Below are 24,212 nucleotides of genomic sequence, written 5' to 3'. Positions count from 1 at the left end.
CTCTTCCGATCTAATCAAGAGAAAAACATTCTTGACAATAATAGTTCTTGTCATGTACCATTAAGTTGAGATTTTTTAGAAAAATTTCGGCACAATATTTTTGTTCAATTTGTTAACGGGTTTTCATTGATCAAAGAGTTGATAGCAAGGATCGGTCTCGGTGTGGATACGCATAGAGTCTTCGCACTATCGAAGAAAATTTTGAAACAAGACTCTCTTCACCAGGTACGTCTTAGATCCGATCTTTGACAGGTAAATAATTTTTAAACACGAAAAGTTCTGCCTAGGATTGTTATTATCTTCCGCTGCGTGTTACGAACACATATAAGCAATCCTACAGTGGTATCAGAGCCGTGTTTATTGTGTTTAAAATTTATTTACGAAATATTTTAAAGATTATATTTGAAGAGTTCAAACCATAATACATGTGTCTTGTGCAATAATCAAATTGTTTGAATACATATGTATTTATATTATTTTATTGTGAATAAAATATATATACATATAAGTTAACTATTGTGATAGTTTGTACTTTATATTTAAAAATTTTGTATTAGATACAACGAATATCTATAATAGGTTATTGGATTCTACTGTTATCTTAATTGTTATTAGTTCATGAGATGTTAATTAACAATAATATTTTAGCATGGATTATTTTTTTGTGATATTTGTGATATATATAAGATAAACATGTTAGAATATGTTGAATTTAGTTTTTATTGTCACGTGCTTGTTCATTACATAATTTTGAATTATTTATTACATGTGATGTAAATTAATTTAAGACTAAGCATGTAGACAACTTGAACTAAATTCACATGCTATAAAGATTTGATTTTCATGTTATTAAAAGTTATTTTAGTAAAAATTACCTCTCACTAAAATTTGAGTTCTTAAATAATAAATATAAGATATTTTATTATAGAGCTATCCATCAAAGTAAATAATTTTGTTTAATTCTTGTTTATAAGGAGCAGCCTGACTACCAGGAGACTTATAGTTCGAGAATATGTTAAAATTATTTATTGCATTAGATGTATGGATTGAAAGAATAATTCAATTTTTTACTAGACGCCTACCTTTAAAATATATATGAGAAACGACTTGACTTCCAAGAGGCTTATACATATTGTTAAAGGATTCCTTTTTATCCACTAACAGAAATAATGATTTCGTAAACTATAATGAGGGAAAATAGTTTAAAATTTATTAGTGGAAATATCATTTAGATAAAAGTCCATGTCTTTATGATATATGCAAATATGTTCTTATATTATTGCTTTTTCTTTTCTATATTTTAGATTTCTCAATATGACAGTCATATCACTGCGTGGAATACTTGAGACCAACAAGTTGGTAGGACCAAACTTCGATGATTGGTACAGAAATTTGAGAATTGTTCTCATGCATGGAAAACTTATTGATGTGATCGATAAGCCTGCCAAAGAAGTCCCAAAAGAGAATGATGAAGATGCCACCAAGATTTATCAGAAATACTTGGAAGAATGTCTTACTATCAAATGCATCATTCTCGCTTCGAAGAATTCTGAACTACAGAGGAAACATCAAGATATGGATCTAACTGCAATCATTGAACATCTTCAGAAGATGTTTGGTACACAAAGCAGGACAGCAAGATACCAGCTATCTAAGGCTTTATTTGGATCCAAATTGACTGGAAACTCTCCAGTTGGACCCTATGTCAATCGTATGATTGATCTTATTGAAGAACTTGAGAAGTTGGGGTGCAAATTGGGTAAAGAGCTTTCTCAAGATTTGATCTTATAGTCACTCTCTGAAATCTTTTCACAATTTGTTATTAATTTTAATATGCATAAAATGGATTGTGATCTTCATGAGATGCTTAACATGCTGATTGATTATGAGAATCAACTTGCATCTGAGAAGAAGAAAGGAACTGTCATGTTGGTTGGAAACCCTTCTAAGAAGAAGGGTAAGGGTAAAAATAAAGAAACTAATGTTGAATGTTTCCATTGTAAGAAGATAGGACATTGAAAAAGAAACTTCCCGGAGTATCTTGCAACTCTAAATGATAAGAAACAAGGTAAGACTTAATTGAAAAATATTTTCAAAGTTTCTTTAACTACTATTGATGTTTCATTATGGGTATAGATACTGGCAGTGGTTATAACATTTGCAATATGTTGCAGGGGTTCCAACTAAGTAGAAGGTTGAAGAAAGGAGAAATTAATCTACAAGTTGGAAATGGTGCAAAAGTTGCGGCCATAGCTGTAGGATCAATTTCTTTAATAATGCCTACGGGCAAAGTACTTATGTTGGACGATTGTTATTACGTTTTTGTTTCGAACATAATTTCACCTTCTATATTAGATAAACGTGGTTTTCACATAAATATAGGCAATGGTATTTGTTCAATTTATTATGGTGATAATTTATATGTGAATGGCTATCTTCAACATGATGTTTATGTCTTACCTAATGTGTGCTAATTCAATTATGCATGTTTCAAGTCTTAAGAGAAAAGGAGATGATCAAGTAAATCATACATATCTTTGGCATTGTTGACTTGGTCATATTTGAGAGAAAAGAATTAACAAGTTTTACAAGGAAGGGTACCTTGACAAATATGATTTTGAATCATATCCAACTTGTGAATCTTGTCTCAAAGGAAAAATGACCAAATCTCCATTTACTGGAAATGGAGAAAGAGCTCCTGAATTATTGGGACTAATTCATACAGATGTTTATGGGACCATGAAAATTCAAGCTAGAGGTGGATATTCTTTCTTCATCACTTTCACTGATGATATGTCAAGATATGGATTTGTGTATCTTATGAAACACAAATTCGAATCTTTTGAAATGTTCAAAAGGTTCCGTAGTGAAGTTGAGAAACATACAGGTAAAAGTATCAAGGTACTAAGGTCTGATAGAGGTGGAGAATATCTTAGTAAAGTTTTTACTAAGTATATCAAAGAGAATGTGATTCTCTCACAGTGGACACCTCCAGGAACACCACAACATAATGGTGTGTCTGAAAGGAGAAATCGAACCTTATTAGATATGGTGAGATCTATGATGGGGTTCACTGATCTTCCAATAAATTTGTGGGGATATGCTTTGGAAGCAGCAACGTACTTACTAAATAAAGTTCCCACTAAGTCAGTCTCTACAATACCATATGAGACATCGAAAGGATGTAAGCCTAACCTTAAACATATTAAAGTTTGGGGTTGTCCAGCTTACGTTAAGAGAATGCAGTCTGATAAACTTGACTCAAGATCTGATAAATGTCGGTTCATTAGATATCCCAAAGAAACAATGTGGTATTATTTCTATTACCCTTCTGACCATAAAGTGTTTGTGGCAAGAGGAGCAACCTTTTTGGAAAGGGAATTTCTTTTAGAAGGAAATTATGATGGAGAAATATAACTTAATGAAGTTCAAGAAACTAATGAATCAACACAATATAAAGATTATGAGACCAAAGTTGAAGAACCTTTATTGGAAGTTTTGAAGTTGCCATCTTCAACGGTTGAAGTTTAAGAACTAAATGTAGTTCAAGAACAGGCTAATGAACCAGTTCCAAACCAAATTGAACACCAACCAAATCCAGCACAAGGTGAACTGGTTGTACAAGTACCTCTTAGAAGGTCTACACGAGAACGTCATATACCAACTAGATTAAATCTAATGGTACAAGATGATGTATCAAATGAGGTTAATCATAATGATGATGACCCAAAGACCTATGCAGAGGCTATACAAAGTTCTGATTATGAGAAATGGCAAAAGGCCATGGAATCCGAAATGGAATCCATGAAGGAAAATAAAGTAGGGACTTTAGTTGAACCTTCAAAGGATATAAAACCTATAGGTTGTAAATGGATTTTTAAGAAAAAGATTGGAGCAGACGGAAAGGTGGAGACCTACAAAGCCCATCTTGTTGCCAAGGGATATCGGCAGAAAGAAGGAGTCAACTATGACGAAACTTTCTCTCCCGTGGCAATGCTCAAAACAATTCGGATTTTGCTTGCTATAGCAGCATACTATGATTATGAAATATGGCAAATGGATGTGAAAACAGCTTTCCTTAATGGTGAGCTAGAAGAGGATGTGTACATGACACAACCTGAAGGTTTCACATCTTCGTCTGATCATAATAAAATTTGCAAGCTACAAAGATTCATTTATGGACTAAAGCAAGCTTCTCGAAGTTGGAATATTCGCTTTAACAAGACAATTGAAAAGTTCAATTTTGTTAGATGCGAAGCAGAACCTTGTGTGTACAAAAAGGTTAGTGGGAGCACAATTATATTCTTAGTGTTGTATGTTGATGACATATTGCTCATAGGGAATGATATACCGGCATTGCAAAGTACCAAGATTTGGCTATCTGAACAGTTCTCCATGAAAGACTTGGGAGAAGCAGCTTATATATTAGGAATAATGATCTATAGAGATAGATCTAGGAAGCTGCTTGGACTTTCCCAGTCTTTGTACATTGATACCATCATAAAGAGGTATAATATGGATAATTCCAAAAGAGGCTATCTACCGATAGGCACTGGAATTACTCTTAGTAGGGAGGATTGTCCTAAAACACCTGAAGAGAGAGAACGCATGAGTAGGATCCCATACGCTAGTGCAGTGGGAGCTATCATGTATACCATGACATGTACACGTCCTGATGTGGCTTATGCACTTGGAGTGACTAGCCGTTATCAGGCAAATTTTGCGAGGAACATTGGAAGGTGGTGAAGACCATTCTTAAGTACTTAAGAAGGACTAAAGACCAATTCCTCATCTATGGAGATTCTGAGTTGAAACTTGAAGGTTATACTGATGCAAGTTTCTCTTCAGATAGAGATGATAGCAAATCTATTTCTGGTTATGTATTCACCTTAAACGATGGTGCAGTGAGTTGGAAAAGTTCCTAACAAGCTACAGTAGCTGATTTAGTGACTGAAGCAGAATATATAGCAGCTAGTGAAGCTGCTAAGGAAGCTGTATGGATGAAAAAGTTCTTAACTGAACTTGGTGTGGTTCCTTCAACAGAAGGTGCGGTTCCACTGTTGTGTGACAATACTGGAGCCATTGCTCAAGCAAAAGAACCAAGATCACACCAAAAGTCCAAACACGTTCTGCGATGGTATCACTTGATAAGAGAGATCATTGAACGTAGAGACGTGGAGATTCAAAAAGTTGATGGAAAGGAAAATGCAGCAGACCCATTCACTAAAGCTCTTGGTGCAAAGGAGTTTGACAAGCACAAGTGGAAATTGGGGATGAAGTACAAGAGCGATTGGCTCTAGTGCAAGTGGGAGATTGTTAGGGATATAGTATATATGCCCTAGATCCAATATCATATTTGATGATTTGAACATATTTTTTGTGAAGGTTATTTGATATAAAATATATATCGCATTTGATATTCTTTTATCATAGTTATTATTAATTTTTTGATTAACTTGATAAGGTCCTTGATTAAATTGTGAGATTTGACATTGTGATGGAGATCATGATAATGAGAGTCAAGTTTCTTATAATTTAATCTAAATTTGTTCTTGATCGTAGAATTATTATTAATTTGGACATTGGTAATCTGGTAAGATCAATATTTATGTGATCGTCTTTATTGGATAAAGATTAGTTTATCTCATTAACTAATTCGCATAGATAGATGATGCATATAAAGATATGATCATTGAACCGACTCATTGGATAATTCCTAATGGTTAGAATTACCATAAACTGTCAATAGGATATTCTCTTGAAGAATGTGATGTAAGAATTTCCTTTGACCTGATATCGTCATAGTAATTGAAAAGTTATTTACTGTGCTTTGATACTAGACACCTATGGCCCTAGGGCGATAGTTGAAAGGATATTGGGTACAGTTAAATACTTGTAGAATTAGTAATTGATCCAAGGTAGAATCTGTCAACTCTTGGTAATGAGTTTAAGCTTCATGTTGTCATGAATTATAAACGAACAAACTAAGACCTTGGTCAGGGCAATTGAATGAAAGAAGAAATGAGTTTCTTAGGTCATTCAATGGTCGATTATATTTGACATGAACACATAGTTGGTCGCCTATTTGGATTTGACAGTTGAACCATATCCTAGGGTGATCCAGAGCTATAAGGACAGAAGGAATTACTACATTATTCTTCTACTGGTTCTTGAGAGTAAATTGTATACTTCATTCTATCCGGTCGTTAAGGAGTGTTGCTAGACGCCACCCTTGATTAGTATATTGATGTGATCAATTTACTACCGGCTTAGTAATGAACCTATGGGGTCGCACGCTAACGAGTGTTCTGATCATTGCAAAAGGATTAATTACTTTATTATTTGATAATTAAATTAAGGAATTTAATTAGTCAAATAAATTTAGCTATTAGTCCAAATAAAATATTATTATATTCTTTGCTAGCACAGAGGATATAATTAATATTGTGAATAAATTAAAGTTTTTATTTGGACAGAAAATTAAATTGTATCTCTTGGTTGAAATATCTATATAAGATATATATAATTAATATTTGTGTATATAAGGTGTATATATATACAATATTAATGAAGAACACTTGATCCAATTTTGATTGGACATGGAATTTCATGAAAGAATTCTTACGGAAGAATTCAATTCAAACTCCTCAAGATCTTGGAAGATTCATCTCATTTAGAATATGATATATTTTTCAATGGAAAACTTTTACAAAGTTAATAAAGGAAGTTTGTCATACTCATTCCGTTTAGAATGGGTTATATTTTTCAATGGAAAACTTTTACAAAGTTAATAAAGGAAGTTTGTCATATTCATTCCATTTAGAATGGGATATATTTTTCAATGGAATTTTTTTACAAAGTTAATAAAGAAAGTTTGTCATATTGATTCCACTTAGAATGGGATATATTTTTAAATGGATTCAATTTTTATATTAAAAGACTTAGTCTTGATTTAGAATTGGAAGACATTCCATTGCAGTAGCAAAACTCTTAATTCTTCCACATTTTTCATCTTCCATTTTTGAAGTGAAAAATAAAAGGTTTGAGAAGCCATAAAAATCAAGAGAAAAACATTCTTGACAATAATAGTTCTTGTCATGTAACATTAAGTTGAGATTTTTTAGAAAAATTTCAGCACAATATTTTTGTTCAATTTGTTCACAGGTTTTCATTGATCAAAGAGTTGATAGCAAGGATCGGTCTCGGTGTGGATACGCATAGAGTCTTCGCACTATCGAAGAAAATTTTAAACAAGGCTCTCTTCACCAAGTACGTCTTAGATCCGATCTTTGACAGGTAAATAATTTTTAAACACGAAGAGTTCTGCCTAGGATTGTTATTATATTCCGCTGCGTGTTACGAACACATATAAGCAATCCTACACTAAAAACGTAGGATCTCTGTCACTTACGTCTTAGATCCGATCTTTGACAGGTAAATAATTTTTAAACACGAAGAGTTCTGCCTAGGATTGTTATTATATTCCGCTGCGTGTTACGAACACATATAAGCAATCCTACACTAAAAACGTAGGATCTCTGTCACTTAGAAGATAAAGTTATTCTTTTAACCTTTGTTTTCTACACACTTCAAAGGTAGAATCTATATGTTGTCTTCAGAGATAAAGTGATATATAAGTATTTCTTTAATGTTTCAACTTTAAATATATCACGGTGTTATAACTTGTGCGACTCAACACTTGAAGATTTACCGTTAGATATTCATTGGTCAACGTTAGTTTCAAGTGTGTGGAAAATAATATCGAATAATATATCTCCGCAACTAAAAAAATGTTTACGTTGAACCGAAAATGATCAAAAATACCCCTAAACTATTGAAAAAAGTTTTAAAATATCCTTCATTCACCTATTGAGCTAAAAATATCCCTCCATCCACCTTTTTTGTTCACTTATGCCCTTTGCCCGTTAAGTCAATGCTGAATTAAAAATAATAATTATTTAAATTCCACGTGGCAATTTCTTATTGGCCAAAATTAAACATCTAACACATTAGAAAGACCCACACATATCTACTAGTTTTTCGTACTAACTCGCTTTAAATACTAACCCGACCCAAACAAAAAATTCAATTAAAAAAAGGTCCCAAAATCACCAAAACCGTGACATAAAAAGTTATATAATTCCAAAATCTACAAGGTATATCACTACCAACTCATCTCTACATCAAGTGAGCTCCAAGAAGATTGATATTTTTCACCAAGTGTTTCAAACTGGGGTGTCTTTTTTTTTTTTGAACTTTTTATTCGGGTCAGGTTAGTGTTGGGGCGGGTTAGTCCGGTAAACGGGTAGATATGGGTGGGTCTTTCTAATAGGTTAGATGTTTTAATTTCGACGGCAAAATACATAGTTTACACATCCACCTTGCACTCAAATCCCTGTTACACACCTGTTGACCACGAGTATAACTTTACACACCAAACCTTTCAAATGTGTGTCAATTACACACTACTTTTGACCAGCCCCATTAATATTCAATGTTGTGTATACACGCGCTTATTTAATTTAAAAAACAAACGATTCTTTAATTAAAATGGACAACCCGACCCTTTCTTTAATCCCGACCCAAAAAAGATCCAACCCTGTCCATTAAAAACAACTCCGCGACCAGATTAACAAACATAATTCCATGTCACCAAGATGTTCTTCAGCCCTAACCTTTGAAGAGAATCCGACGAGAACACATCTGCTCTTTGTTGCTGTTACTTTCGTCATTTTCAGGTTAATATTCTCATTTTAGGTTGTTCAACCATTTTGATTTAGATGGGTGGGTCGAAATAGTTAGGGTTTATTTGGGTATTTCGTCAGGAGTATTTTTAGGGTTTAAGACATCTTTATAGGGAATCTCTTATCATTGTCTAATGAAATCTTTGGCTTTTGAGCTTGTGTTGTCTTTTTCTTTCTGTATTCTGTTATGTCTTTCTTTATTCTCCATTTTGATTTTTTTACTCTTTGTTTGCAAATGAAATTGAAACCTGTTGTCTGCTTTATTCAGGGACAATGTCTTTTAAAATTATTACTTTAAAGTGGTATCATGGGGGTGGGTTAATTATTGGTCCTTTTAGTAAATATGTGGGGGGCAGTCAAATCATGACTTTAGACGTGGATGTAGATATGATTTCCTTCTTTGAGCTTATGGATTACACTAGGGAGATGGGCCTAACTAACGTGATTGAGCTGTATATATGCCCGATGGATAGGAATGACAAGCTGGTAAATGTATTGACTGATAAGGATATTTTAGACATTTGCAATCAGTTAGAGGATGGGGATACACTAGAAATATATGTGACTCATGCTGCCCCTTTATCAGTACATGACCCTGGTTAAAAGGGGGAAAGTGTGAGTTGTAGTAAGGCTTCTAGAAGAAGGCCTATAGAGGTCCAAGAGGTTGAAGAGAGGTAGATAAAGATTCTGATGACATACACTGGACTTTAGAAAGTTCTGCTGCTTCCAAATCTTCTACTTCTGATGATGCTGCTACTGATGCTGCTGGAAATGAAGGAAAAGTAGACATAGACTGGACTTCTGATAGTTCATATGAAGTTGACTTAAATGTACCTGATGAGAATGACCTCTAATCTGATATTCATGAGGAGTTGGGTGAAGGTAGAGAGAAGGTGAAGAGAAGCAGGAGAAAAAGAAGTGAAAAGCCTAAAGGGAGGGGTGATATAAACATAGATAAAGCAGGTGTAGACATTGGGTTTGATGAGCTGCGTACAGGTAGTAAGCAAAATAGGTATGAAGGTCTAGTTGGGACTGATGAGCCGTACGTTGGTTCTTTAGATGCTGAAAGCTTTGCATCAGATGTGGAAGGTGAAGATGCTGAAGAACATAAGAGGAAAATGGAGGAAAAAATAAAAAGAAGAGATTCATCTTTGATCCTACTGCCAAGAAAATAACTTGGGAGTTAGGCTTGATATTTGAAAATGTTGATGAGTTTAGGGAAGCGGTCACCAAATATGCAATTCAAAAATGGGTGCAGATTGAGAACTGCATAAATGAGCCACATTGGGTGAGGGTTAAATGTATGGTACCTAAATGTGGATGGCTTCTAGCAGCTAGTAAAGATGGCAAATCCAATAATTTTAAGGTGAAAAGATATAATCCAGTGCACAAGTGTTATACAACCAACAAGAACAAGTTGTGTAATTCAAGATATCTTGCAAAAAGATACAAGAGCAAAATTATATCACAGCCAGGTATGAAGGTTTGGGAGTTGATAAAATTGATAAAGCAAGAACTGGACCTCTATGTAGGGAGATCAACTGCCCATAGGGCTAGAGCTAAGATATTGAAAGAAATCATTGGTGATGTGCATCAAGAGTTCAAAAGACTCTATGACTATAGAGATATGATTTTGCAGACCAATCTTGGGAGTACATGTGTGGTGAAAGCAGAAGATCAAGGTGATGAAAAACTGGTATTTTTTAAAATTTATGTTTGTTTACATGCCATGAAAAGGGGCTGGCCGGAAGGATGCAGAAGAATTATTGGCCTTGATGGATGTTTCTTGAAAGGAGTTTGCAAGGGATAACTTCTTGTAGCTGTCTCCAAAGATGGAAACAACCAGATGTTTCCAATTGCATGGGCAGTTGTAGAAGTGGAGAACACATTCAACTGGACTTGGTTTCTGAAATGTTTGAGTGAAGATTTGGGGTTGGAAGATGGAAGAGACCTTACAATGATGCCTGATATGCAGAAAGTAACTATTTTCCTTTAGTTTTTGTTCTCCTTCATTAACTATTGTTCTGTTCTCCTTCATTAACTATTGTTCTGTTCTGCCTCAGTAACTATTGTTCTGTTCTACTTCAGTAAATATTTTTCTATTTTTATGAATGCTGCAGGGTTTAATTAATATTGTAAGAGACTTGTTGCCTGAGTGTGAACACAGGATGTGTGCTAGGCACATCCTTGCAAATTGGTCAAAAGAGTAGAGAGGATTGGAGAGGAGAAATACTCTCTGGAGATGTGCAAGGGCTTCTAGTGTTGCATAATTGAATGACCAACTTGATATGCTAGACAAGCTTCGGGATGGCATATGTAAAAGTTTACTCCACTATAGAAAAGAAACCTGGTGCGGAGCTTATTTCAATTGCGATAGGAAGTGTGATATAGTTGAAAACAATATGTATGAGACTTTAAATTCCTGGATTTTGGTTGAAAGACGCAAGACAATCATCACAATGTTAGAGGAAATCAAAATTAAGCTGATGATTAGGATAAGTAAGATGAGAGAGTTCTGTGAGACATGGATATGTGATATCTCCCCAATAGCAATGAATGTTTATCAGGATAATTTATCTAAGTCTATGAAGTGTACTCCAAGATGGAATGGTGAAACAGGCTATGAGATTGAAGATCCTAAATACAAGCATGTGGTATCCTTAGTGAATATGACCTGTAGTTTCAGAGCTTGGCAGTTAAAAGGTATCCCCTGTTGTCATGCAATTGCTAGTATGCATTTCAAGGACATGGAACCTATTCACCACATTGCACACTGGTATCGTAATCCCACTTACTTGAAGGCTTATTCAACCTTTATCCGGCCTGTGCCATGTATGAAACAATGGCCATCTTCAGGCCACCCCCTATTGAACCTCCCCTATTAGAAACATGCCTAGCAGACAAAAAAAAAGGAAAAGAGAGAAAACTAAACATCCAAAATTTGGGAAGCTTTCAAGGAGAGGTATGGAGATGACTTGTTCCCTTTGTGGTGTGTTTGGACACAACAAGAGGGGATGCCCCAATAAAAAATCTGCTACTAGAAATGTTGCTGCTGGGAATGCTGCTGCTGGAAATGCTACTACTGGAAATGGCCGAGGAAGAGGAAGAAAAAGAGGAACTAGTAATACTACAACATCTAGTTCACAATCAGCAAGAGGTAGAGGTGTTTCTGCAATAGGTAGAGGGGTTGGAAGAGGTAGAGGCAGTGAAATTGGGTTGTTTCAAGCAAGGAATGAGTTCACTTCTTTTACTGTAAGTGAACTAACTTAAAGTATAATTAGTGTATCTTCCTTCTATTGAATGTAATATTGTAACTAAGTATACTGTATTTTGGCAGAGTGGAGGACAAAATCCAAGGGTCATTAGCACCGGAACTAAGACTAAGAGATCTACAGCTTCAACAGAGGAATGTGCTTACCAACCAAGAAGTACCGGCTTGAGGTGGATGGGCCAAAAAGCCATAAGCACAAGACAAATTCAAAGAAATGCAACATCACAACACAATCTTAGTCAAGCTAGTTCATCATCTCAACCAACGAAGAAGAAGAAAAAGAAATGAAGACTTTGGTGTTGCTTAAGCTTTATGTTTTGTTAAGTATTGCTATGGATAACAATGAGTTATGTTCTGTAAAGTGTTGCTATGTACAACCAAGTAAAGTGCTATGTTTTGTTAAGTGTTGCTATGGACAATAATGTAGTATGTTTTGTAAAGTGTTTTTATGGACAACCAAGTAAAGTGATATGTTTTGTAAAGTGTTGCTACGGTCAACCAAGTGCTATATTTTGTAAAGTGTTGCCAATCAGTTTTGGTGTCTGAAAATGAACACCTATTTTGTGGAATGAAGTATATTTAGGTCTTCTTTTTATACTGCTTTCCTTTGGTTATACAAAAGCTGCATTAGCCGTGATTGGTTGTTGTAAGCTAAATAAGAACATAACACAAGACAAGACTAACAAACTTTAATGACCTAAATAGGAATATAACACAAGAGCTTGAATACATCTCTAATAAAATAGGGGGTAACCCTCATAAACAACAACTTCAACGAGCCAAATGCATGAGGGACCCAATACATGAGAATATCATTACAATATATAGCAATCCTGAGAACTACCAAATACAATGGCCTTAAGGAAGATTAATCCTAAAATCAGAAAAAAAAATTCTCCTCCAGTTCCTCTGTTTTCTGGATTCCTGCAAATGCTCTTCAAATGGATTTTTCTTCTTAAGCAGAGCCAAAATCACCGGCTTCAAGTGTTCATGAGTCGGGGGGTCAAACCATGCGAAATACTTACAGCCAGTTTTCTTATATTTCTGCAAATCCATAAACAATTTGAGATGATGCTTATAAAATCTTGAAATAACGATTATAACAATCTAAGGTTACCTCATAATTTTTACAGCCGTAGAATCGACGACCAGGATTGTCTGTGCTCCATGAAATTACTAGTTCAGCTGCATCTCCACATATACAAAATGGACCCGAAATCTCCATTCAATATGAACCCTCATAAGAGAATTGATAGAAGAATAATAATGTATTGCACTTTAATTGAACAAATATAACCAGCTTCAAAATATTAGATGTGGAAGGTGAAGATGGGGGTTGGATTTTTCTGAAATTGGTTCCTTTTAATATGAAGAAGATGAAAATGGTTGCTTTTAATAAGAAGGAGATGAAGAATTGGGCATTAGGGTTAAGAAAATGGGCCTAATTCCAGTAATTGGCCGTTGTAATTTGTCAGGTGAGGCAGAAAATAACTTTTCACGCACTGCATTGGTCGTGTTTCACACGTCCTAGAGGCTGGTCAAAAATAATGTGTAATTGACACACATTTGAAAGGTTTGGTGTGTAAAGTTATACTCGTGGTCAACAGGTGTGTAACAGGAATTTGGGTGCAAGGTGGATGGGTAAACTATGTATTTTGCCTAATTTCGACCAATAAGAAGTTGTCATGTGTATTTAAATAATTATTTTTAAAATTCAGCATTAACCTAATGGTCAAAGGGTATAAGTGAACCAAAAAGGTAGATGGAGGGATATTTTTAGCCCAATAGGTGGATGAAGAGTATTTTTAGATATTTTTCAATAGTTCAGGGATATTTTTGACCTTTCTCTGTATGTTGAATCAATAAACACATAACGAGTGGTTTTCTCATAAATTTAGGGCAAAGGGTCAAATTTGTCTATCTACTATTGTTTATTGGTTGCTTGTGCCACCCGTTATATTTTTTGGCCATTCTCGTCCCTACTGTTAACAAAGTTTGCAAAATTACTCCTAACCCTAACGTCCCTCCACCGTGGCAGCTGACCCCTCTAATACTTTGTCCATGTCAGCAGTCAAGTCAGATGCCATATCATCAACCCCACCAAATTAAAACCCTAACATAAACGCCCACACTCCTCACCACTCCACCCTTTCTCTCATCTTCTCTCCCTCACCTCATACCAAAATCGTCGGAAACCATGGCATTTCGCCGGAAAATTTTCAGCGGGCAGAACTAACCTCCACAGACAGCAACCCCGTCCTCTGGCAAGAAATTTAAATCAACTCACACAGACAAAAATTGCCGATAAGATTAAAATCCATCAAAGTATTACAAAGTATTACTACCGTAGCGTTACTCAATGTAGCCATGTCAGATCTTGTTGGAAAACACCCATTTTTTGGCATAAAAAATATTTCTTCTCTTCATATCTTGCTTGATTTCTCTCATGGAACCATTGAAGAATTTGTAAATAAAGCTTGGGAATATACAGTGGGGGGGGGGGGGGGGGTTTTAGCAAATATTTCTTCTCTTTATATCTTTGTAAAGAATTTGGTTCTTCATTGTTTTACTGTGGATGAGAATGTGAAAAAAATGGAGGAGATACGGTAGGGGGGGGGGGTTTATGTAAAGAATATGGGTCTGTCAATTAATGGTGGTGTTAATGGTGGCTGGTTAGTACTGATTTGGGAGATGTATTTGAAAGGAGACTAAGATCACCATACAAAGGATTTGGAAAAGCTTGAAGAGTACCTAATAGGTCTGTCATGTTCTTCAGAAGTTGTTGAAGTTCATTTTATGTTACTTGAATATAGTGTTGAGGCTGAAAATTATTTATTAAATTATGATTTTGAAGCTATTTTGTAGTAAAATATTAAGGCTTTTGGGTGGTAAAGCTGCCGATGGAAGAAGAAATCGAAGGGGAAGAAAGGTATTGGAGGTGGTGAGGTTAATTATGTGGCATTTTTAATTGAGGGATCCTGTAACGACTTGACCGGTCGTTTTTAATAAGTACAATGTAACGACCTGACCGGTCGTTTTGAGCTTTTGCACTTTGATCGCCTGTTCTCGGGCATGACTTGCCCCGTGTTATGTACTATGACTAATGTAGATCGTTGGTTTTAGTTTTAGGAAAATTTGGAATGAATTGGAAAGAACAGTTTCAGTTGAAAGCTTTGAATTTGAAAGGTTTGACCAAGAGTTGACTTATTTGTATATGAGCTCGGATCGGAGTTTATATGATTTGGTTAGTTTCGTTAGGTGATTTGTGACTTAGGAGCGTGATCGAAATTAGTTTTGGAGGTCCGGTGTAGAATTAGGCTTGAATTGGCGAAGTTAGTATTTAGGCGATTTCTGGTTGGTAGGCGAGATTTTGATCCGGGAGTCGGAATGGAATTCCGAGAGTTGCTGTAGCTTCGTTATGTGATTCGTGATGTGTGCGCAAAATTTAGGTCATTTAGACGTCGTTTGGTTGGGTTTTTTCTCAAATGCGTGCTTCGGAAGTATTAGGAAACTTAGGCTTGAATTCGATGTGAATTGATAGTTTTGGTGTTGTTTGAGGTGTTTTGGTGATTGGAACAAGTTTGAATGAGGTTTTAGGATGTGTTGGTATTTTTTGTTGAGGACCCGGGGGCCTCGGGGTGATTTCGGATGGCTATCGGGATGAGTTTTGGACTAGTGCAAATTGCAGGCCTGCTGCTTCTGGTATTTCCGCTTCTGCGGAATTGGAACCGCAGAAGCGGTATCGCATATGCGGCGTGGGAGTCGTGGAAGCGGAAAAGGGACAGGCTAGGCTGGACCGCAGATGCGGAGTGGGGACCGCATCTGCGGAGTCGCAGATGCGACTTTTAGACCGCAGATGCGGCCTGGGTGTTAAGTTATTTTCCGTAGAAGCGGAGGGAGTAGTCGCAGAAGCGGTAGTCGCAGAAGCGAAAGGATGACCGCAGAAGCGGTAATGTCTGGGCAGAATATTTAATTGGTCTTCTTCACGAATTTTTAAGGGTTCTTCAGTTCTAACCTCGGACTTAGAGGATTGTGGGCGATTTTGAAGACAGAACTCAAGGGGTTTCGATAAAGAATTTACTCTTGAACTTAAAACACGATTTTATGGTGTAAATACATAGATTAGAGCTGAAAACTCAAGTAATTAATGGGCAAAAATGGTGGTTTAGGGCTTGAAAGTTAAGGGAACAAAAATTGGGAATTTTGGGGTCATTTGGACTCCGATTTTGGTATTCTTTATATGTGTAGACTCGCGGCGAGATAAGAAATCCGTTGGTGTAAGAATTTCTGAGTTTCGAGAAGTGGGCCCGGGCTCGAGTTTTGCTAATTTTGAGATTCGTGATATTTTTTGATTGTTTTCGATTGGGTATTGTCTCCTTGGCATATTGTGACGTATTCGTTGTGGTTTTGATCAGATTCGACGCGCGAGGAGGTCGATTGCGAGGCAAGGGCATAGAGAGCTAGGGTTTTGGCCGGTTTGAGGTAAGTAATGATTGTAAGTGCTGTTCTGAGGGTTTGAAACCCCGGATTACACATCGTTGTGTTACTTTGCGGTGACTTACACGCTAGATAACGAGCGTGGGGTAGAGCACTGCCGGGGATTGTGACCTAGTCCTTCCCGAACGAGTACTTTATATGCGTATTTGATAGTTAATTGTTTGATGTCATTATATTTTGGGCTGTGTGCCATGTTTGGGGCCTTGTTCCAACTTGTTGAGACCCTTAAGGGCATTTTTACTATCTATCCTCACTCTACTTGTTTGAAAGCATATCCTCAGTCATGTTTTACCTAGTTATTACTCAAATCTAGCTTTATCACTATATTCTTAAGAATGTGGAAACTATTTTGGGCTGAGCTCCCTATTTTACTGATGGTCCGAGCGATCGTAAGATGATGACTGAGGTAGAACGAGGGTCTGGTTGTGAGATTGATGATTGAGATAGACTGAGAGTCTGAGGGTGAGATTAATGACTGAGAGAGGCCGAGGGCCTAGTTGTGAGGATTATATATCCATGGATCGGGCTGCACGCCGCAGCGATACTTATATGGATCGGGCTATACGCCGCAGCAATATTGCGCTTGGGCTGTAGGAGCCCCTCCGGAGTCTGCACCCCCACAGTGAGCGCGGGTACCCATATGGATCGGGCTGCACGCCGCAGCGGTTACTATATGGTACCTATTGAGCGTGAATGCTAAGTACGAGTTCTGATGGTAAGAGTTGAGTCACGAGTCTGAGAGGCTAGCCCGAGGGGTGATAATTATATACATGCATATGAGTGATGTTTGCCTGAGAGGCCTGTTTATGAACTTGTTGATTTCACTCCTCTTTAAAGTGAGTTTCTATCGAATATGTTGATTTATATACTATTTTCACTCATCTTTATATTGAGCCTCTGTCGGAAAGTTAAACAAATGATTTAAAACAACCTTTATTTAAACTGGAGGTTATGAGATGTTCAGAAATTAATCACTGATTTGGCATTTGGTTATTTCCACCGAGATTTTCAAGTTATGAAGTGTTTATGATTACTGTCTTGCCCGAGGGGCTGTTTTACGAACTATGCTTTGCCGAGGGGCCAATTATGGCTTTAATCGCTATTATTCTTTTTAAATTGTATTGAACCCCTATTGAAACTGCTGGAAGGTATTTGAAAATGATTTTTTTTCTAAAAGTTGGATTTTATAAGGGAAGGTTGGCTCGTATTATGATTTGAAAGCCTGTTGTGTTTATTGAGCCTAACGTGAATGTGGATTCATTGTTTCCTACTGCTCAGTCTTTATTTACTCTTGTTACTTACTGGGTTGGAGTACTCATTTTACTCCCTGCACCTCGCGTGCAGATGCAGGTATTTGTTTCCCCGGTAGCGGGTTTTGAGCTGATCGGAGGCTGAGTTATCGGAGTTTAGCAAGGTGGCTGCCAGCATTCGCAGCACCATATTTCTTCCTCTTGTATATCAGTCCTATTTTGTATATTTCAAACTTCGTAGTTGTATTCGTACTTTAATAGATGCTCGTCACTTGTGACAGCCCGGTTTGGGCTGTGTTTAGGTTTCATTATGCACTTATTAAAGAGATCTTTTGATAGACTGTGGTTATTTAGTCATATTAAAGATGCTTAGTAATGTTAACTATTCTAAAAAAAAGGATAAATTGGGTTAGTTGGCTGGCCTCGTCTTCACGAGGGGCGCCATCACGACCGGGTTTGGGAATTGGGTCGTGACAAGTTGGTATCAGAGCCTAGGTTACTAGGTCTCACGAGTCATGAGCAGGTTTAGTAGAGTCTCGCGGATCGGTACGGAGACGTCTGTATTTATCCTCGAGAGGCTGCGGAACCTTTAGGAAAACTTCATATTCTTGAACTCTTATCGTGCGTTCTTGATTCAGCTTGAAAAATAACTCTTGAAATTCCTTCCACGGGTTCGTATGCGTGCAAGAGCGCTCAGTATAAGATGTGCTCTCTGTGAGTTGATGTTGGGCCAGTCTGGAGGACTTGAGGCTGGATTTTTGCCTATGGCTTGAGCACCGAGGTGCTGATTGTGTGAGCAAGTGTTTTGAACTTATATGTTCGGTATTGTCCCTATTAGTGGAAGTGACGGCTACGTGATGGGTATGTTGGTAGTGCGAGATGTATCAATGTGACTTAGAAGTGACGAGGAAGGTCTGCTGGATGATAGAAGAACTATTAGGTGTTTGAATTCCATCGTGATTCGAGGTATAGCCCGAGTTATGGGCGTGTGAAGAATCTTTTCATGTTTCCAGTCGAGAGTGAAGTAAATTTTATGTTGCGGTACGAGTTCAGACTCAGGAAGACTAAGTGGCTGTGTAATGTGTATGGCGGTGGAAGTATACAGAAATGCTATGTTGAAGCGAAGCAGGTGGGTTATCTCCTGCAAAGTGTCCTGAAGTGGTGCGATCCTTATGTGTATAATAGGAGATTTCATGAGCAAGTGAAAAGTACGGTCATTTTGAGATTTTGCACTTTGATCGACAGATTCTCGGGCATGACTTCCCCCGTGTTATGTACTATGACTAATGTAGATCGTTGGTTTTAGTTTCAGGAAAATTTGGAATGAATTGGAAAGAACAGTTTCAGTTGAAAGCTTTGAATTTGAAAGGTTTGACCAAGAGTTGACTTATTTATATATGAGCTCGGATCGAAGTTTGTATGATTTGGTTAGTTTCGTTAGGTGATTTGTGACTTAGGAGCGTGATCGGAATTGGTTTTGGAGGTCCGGTGTAGAATTAGGCTTGAATTGGCGAAGTTAGTATTTAGGCGATTTTCGTTTGGTAGGCGAGATTTTGATCCACGAGTCGGAATGGAATTCTGAGAGTTGTTGTAGCTTCGTTATGTGATTTGTGATGTGTGTGAAAAATTTCAGGTCATTCGGACGTTGTTTGGTTGGGTTTTTGATCAAATGCGTGTTTCGGAAGTTTTGGAAAACTTAGGCTTGAATTTGATGTGAATTGATGGTTTTGGTGTTGTTTGAGGTGTTTTGGTGATTGGAACAAGTTTGAATGAGATTTTGGGATGTGTGGGTATTTTTGGTTGAGGTCCCGGGGGCCTCGGGGTAATTTCGGATGGCTATCGGGATGAGTTTTGGACTTGTGCAAATTGCAGGCCTTCTGCTTCTGGTATTTCCGCTTCTGTGGAATTGGAACCGCAGAAGCGGTATCGCATAAGCGGCGTGGGAGTCGCGGAAGCGGAAAAGGGCCAGGCTAGGCTGGACCGCAGATGCGGAGTAGGACTGCATCTGCGGAGTCGCAGATGCGACTTTTAGACCGCAGATGCGGCCTGGGGTGTTAAGTTATTTTCCGCAGAAGCGGAGGGAGGAACCGCAAAGGCGGTAGTCGCAGAAGCGAAAGGATGACCGCATAAGCGGTAATGTCTGGGCAGAATATTTAATTGGTCTTCTTCACGAATTTTTAAGGGTTCTTCATTTCTAACCTCGGTCTTGGAGGATTGTGGGCGATTTTGAAGAGAGATTTCAAGGGGTTTCGATAAGGTTTGGACTCTTGAACTTAAAACACGATTTTATGGTGTAAATACATGGATTAGAGCTGAAAACCCAAGTAATTAATGGGCAAAAATGGTGGTTTAGGGCTTGAAACTTAAGAGAACAAAAATTGGGAATTTTGGGGTCATTTGGACTCCGAGTTTGGTATTCTTTATATGTATAGACTCGTGGCGAGATAAGGAATCCGTTGGTGTAAGAATTTCTGAGTTTCGAGAAGTGGGCCCGGGGCTTCGGTTTTGCTAATTTCGAGATTCATAATATTTTTTGATTGTTTTCGATTGGGTATTGTCTCCTTAGCATATTCTGACGTATTCGTTGTGATTTTGATCAGATTCGATGCTCGAGGAGGTCGATTTGCGAGGCAAGGGCATAGCGAGCTAGGATTTTGGCCGGTTTGAGGTAAGTAATGATTGTAAATGCTGTTCTGAGGGTTTGAAACCCCGGATTACACATCGTTGTGTTACTTTGAGGTGACTTACACGCTAGATAACGAGCGTGAGGTAGAGCACCGCTGGGGAATTGAGACCTAGTCCTTCCCGAACGAGTACTTTATATGCGTATTTGATAGTTAATTGTATGATGTCATTATATTTTGGGCGGTGTGCCATGTTTGGGGCCTTGTGCCGACTTGTTGAGACCCTTAGGGGCATTTTTACTATCTATCCTCACTCTACTAGTTTGAAAGCATATCCTCGGTCATGTTTTACCTGTTTATTACTCAAATCTGGCTTTATCACTATATTCTTAAGAATGTGGAAACTGTTTTGGGCTGAGCTCCCTGTTTTACTGATGATCCGAGCGATCGTGAGATGATGACTGAGGTAGAACGAGGGTCTGATTGTGAGATTGATGATTGAGATAGACTGAGAGTCTGAGGGTGAGATTAATGACTGAGAGAGGCCGAGGGCCTAGTTGTGAGGATTATATATCCATGGATCGGGCTGCACGCCGCAGCAATGTATATATATATATATATATATATATATATATATGGATCGGGCTGCACGCCGCAACAATATTGCACTTGGGTTGTAGGAGCCCTTTCGGAGTTTGCACCCCCACAGTGAGCGCGGGTACCCATATGGATCGGGCTGCACGCCGCAGTGATGGATCGGGCTGCACGCCGCAGCGATATATGGATCGGGCTGCACGCCACAGCGGTTACTATATGGTACCTATTGAGCGTGAATGCTGAGTACGAGTTCTGAATGGTAAGAGTTGAGTCACGAGTCTGAGAGGCTAGCCCGAGGGGCGATAATTATATACATGCATATGAGTGATGTTTGCCTGAGAGGCCTGTTTATGAATTTGTTGATTTCACTCCCCTTTAAAGTGAGTTTCTATCGAATATGTTGATTTATTGACTGTTTTCACTCATCTTTATATTGAGCCTTTGTCGGAAAGTTAAACAAATGTTCTAAAACAACCTTTATTTAAACTGGAGGTTATGAGATGTTCAGAAATTAATCACTGATTTGGCATTTGGTTATTTCCACCGAGATTTTTAAGTTATGAAGTGTTTATGATTACTGTCTTGCCCGAGGGGCTGTTTTACGAACTATGCTTTGCTCGAGGGGCCGATTATGGCTTTAATCGCTATTATTCTTTTAAATGGTATCGAACCCCTACTGAAACTACTGGAAGGTATTTCAAAATAATATTTTTTTTCTAAAAGTTGGATTTTAAAAGGGAAGGTTGGCTCGTATTATGATTTGAAAGCCTATTGTGTTTATTGAGCCTAACGTGAATGTGGATTCATTGTTTCCTACTGCTCAGTCTTTATTTACTCTTATTACTTACTAGGTTTGAGTACTCACTTTACTCCCTGCACCTCACATGCAGATGTAGGTATTTGTTTCCCCGGTAGCGGGTTTTGAGCTGATCGGAGGCTTAGTTATCGGAGTTTAGAAAGGTGGCTGTCAGCGTTCGCAGCACCACATTTCTTCCACTTGTATATCAGTCCTATTTTGTATATTTCAAACTTCGTAGTTGTATTCGTACTTTAATAGATGCTCGTCACTTGTGACGCCCCGGTTTGGGCTGTGTTTAGGTTTCATTCTGCACTTATTAAAGAGATCTTTGATAGACTGTGGTTATTTAGTCATATTAAAGATGCTTAGTAATGTTAACTATTCTAAAAAAAAAAGATAAATTGGGTTAGTTGGCTGGCCTCGTATTCACGAGGGGCGCCATCACGACCGGATTTGGGAATTGGGTCGTGACATACAACCTCGTCTCCCCATATACTGCTAAATTCATGCTTCATGTTTCTTATGTAACTTGCGAGGGAAATTGGTTCGGGTTCGGAAAGGTTTTGAAAGGAATTGAGACACTTAGTCTCCAAGAAGAGAGGTTAAGTTGAATTATATTGACCGAAAGGTGAAATATGAGTAAACAAATCCTGAATGGATTTTTGGATTTAGGATCGTTCCCGGAAAATTATTTTGAAGTTTGTAGTTTAATTAGGCTTGAAATGGCGAAAATGAGAAGTCGAAGTTTGGAAATTTGACCGAGGGGTTGACTTTTTGATATCGAGATCAAAATCCGACTCAAGAAGTCGGAATACCTCCATTATGTCATTTATGACTTGTGTGCAAAATTTGGGGTCAATCGGACCTGATTTGATAGGTTTCGGCGTTGTTTGTGGAATTTAAAATTTCTAAGTTCTTAAGCTTGAATCCGAAGTTGATTTGGGGTTTTGATGTTATTTTGAGTGATTCGAAGGCTCGACTAGGTGTTAATGATGTTATGGGAGGTGTTGGTGTGTTTGGGTTAAGGTCTGAGGGCCTCGGGTGTGTTTCGGGTTGTCACACCTCCTTTTTCACCTACACCCCGGAAGGGTATAAAGGGAGTTTGTCCAATTAGAGTGACAATCGAAACGGGATTATATTTATTTAAAGAATTCAGAGTCGCCACTTGGGAGATTTATGGTGTCCCAAGTCACCGGCGGAAAAAGAAGAGAGAGGGCGTGGCAATGGTTGATTCAGGAACTTGGATCGGACCCAGCGGCTCATCTTACCACTACAATCAGCCTCGACCCCACCAAGCTTACCCCCACACCCAGTATAATCCACCCCAACACTACTACCCCCCACCAGAACCTCATTTCTCCATCAGGACAAACTACCCAAAATTCAAAATTAAAGCTAAAAATGTAAAATAAACTATTTTGTGATTTTCCTTTTCTAATTACTAATTAATTCCTAAAAATGCAAAGTTAAATCCTAAATGCACATGCAACATTTTTTTTGTATTTTTTATTAATTAAATAAAATAAACATGCGCTGACAAATGCAAACAATTGACAGAAAATGCCACAAAATCCACAAAATTGCAAACAATGGAAAAAATTGTTTTGTTTTAAATTTGTGGGAGTAATTCTCATAGGGCAAAAATCACGTGCTCACAAGGGTGAGTTTTGAGCGAGTCCGGACATTCCGGAACTTAGAAAATGGATGGGGGCAGAAGTTTTAGTGCTGGTCGCGGTGGATTTAGTGCTGGGCGCGGTGGTTTTAGTGCGGCCGCGGAAAATGGTCCGCGGTCCGCGGTCATGAAGAATTCGCAGGTCGTCGGTCCAACTTCGGAAGCTCATATCTTTTAATCTACAAGGAATTTGGGGATGAGTCAAAAACGAAAGTTGTATATCATTGAATCTAGTTTTGAGACACATATTATAATAGGCTTTTGGACATCTGTAGCGAATGTTATGGCAAAAATACTAAAGCCTGTCACTGCAGAGGAAAACCTGTGCGGCCGCGATCGTTTTTGTGCGGACCGCACTGGTTTTGTGCGGACCGCAGAGGTGGAAATGTGTGGGGTACTCTATAAATACGAGGTTTTGGGTTTTATTTGTTATTTTGACCTAGAGAGCTCGGATTTTGGCGATTTTTCGAAGGTTTTTCCAGAAATTCATCGGGGTAAGTGATTCTAACTCAGATTTGGCTATAGTACATGAATCTATCATTGAAATCATCATTTGATTCGGGATTTGGGGTGAAAATTTGGAGAAATTTTTTAGAAACTTCTAAAATGAATTTTTGAGATCCGAAGAACAATCGGATGTCGGAATTTGATAAAATTGGTATGGTTGAACTCGTATTGGAATGGGTATTCGGATTTCATAAAAATCAAGTCGGGTTCCGAGAGGCGGGTCCCGCGTTGACTTTTGGTTGACTTTTTAA

At 37.8% G+C, this 24,212-nt stretch overlaps 1 protein-coding gene and 1 long non-coding RNA gene across 2 annotated transcripts; both read left to right on the top strand.

Moving 5' to 3' along the window:
* Positions 1-26: 26 nt before the first annotated feature.
* LOC109220230 lies at positions 27-2,400 on the top strand. The gene is made up of 3 exons (XR_002067046.1): positions 27-225; positions 1,305-2,068; positions 2,175-2,400. It is a non-coding gene; the product is annotated as an uncharacterized LOC109220230 (long non-coding RNA).
* An 8,504-nt stretch (positions 2,401-10,904) lies between these two features.
* On the top strand, positions 10,905-12,497 carry LOC109220231. The gene is made up of 2 exons (XM_019384688.1): positions 10,905-11,996; positions 12,082-12,497. The coding sequence occupies exons 1-2, from the start codon at positions 11,634-11,636 to the stop codon at positions 12,301-12,303; spliced, it is 585 nt and encodes a 194-aa protein (XP_019240233.1). The 5' UTR covers positions 10,905-11,633; the 3' UTR covers positions 12,304-12,497.
* Positions 12,498-24,212: the final 11,715 nt, after the last annotated feature.

The sequence above is a fragment of the Nicotiana attenuata genome, unplaced genomic scaffold (assembly GCF_001879085.1).
Source record: "Nicotiana attenuata strain UT unplaced genomic scaffold, NIATTr2, whole genome shotgun sequence".
Lineage (NCBI taxonomy): Eukaryota > Viridiplantae > Streptophyta > Magnoliopsida > Solanales > Solanaceae > Nicotiana > Nicotiana attenuata.
Note: the sequence above shows the minus strand (reverse complement) of the source record. Positions and strands in the feature narration are given on the sequence as shown.

Coding starts and splice junctions, on each gene's coding strand:
- LOC109220231 (XM_019384688.1), top strand. CDS start 11,634: ATGCCTAGCAGACAAAAAAAAAGGAAAAGAGAGAAAACTAAACATCCA. Junction 11,997..12,081: donor ATGAGTTCACTTCTTTTACT/GTAAGTGAACTA, acceptor GTATTTTGGCAG/AGTGGAGGACAAAATCCAAG.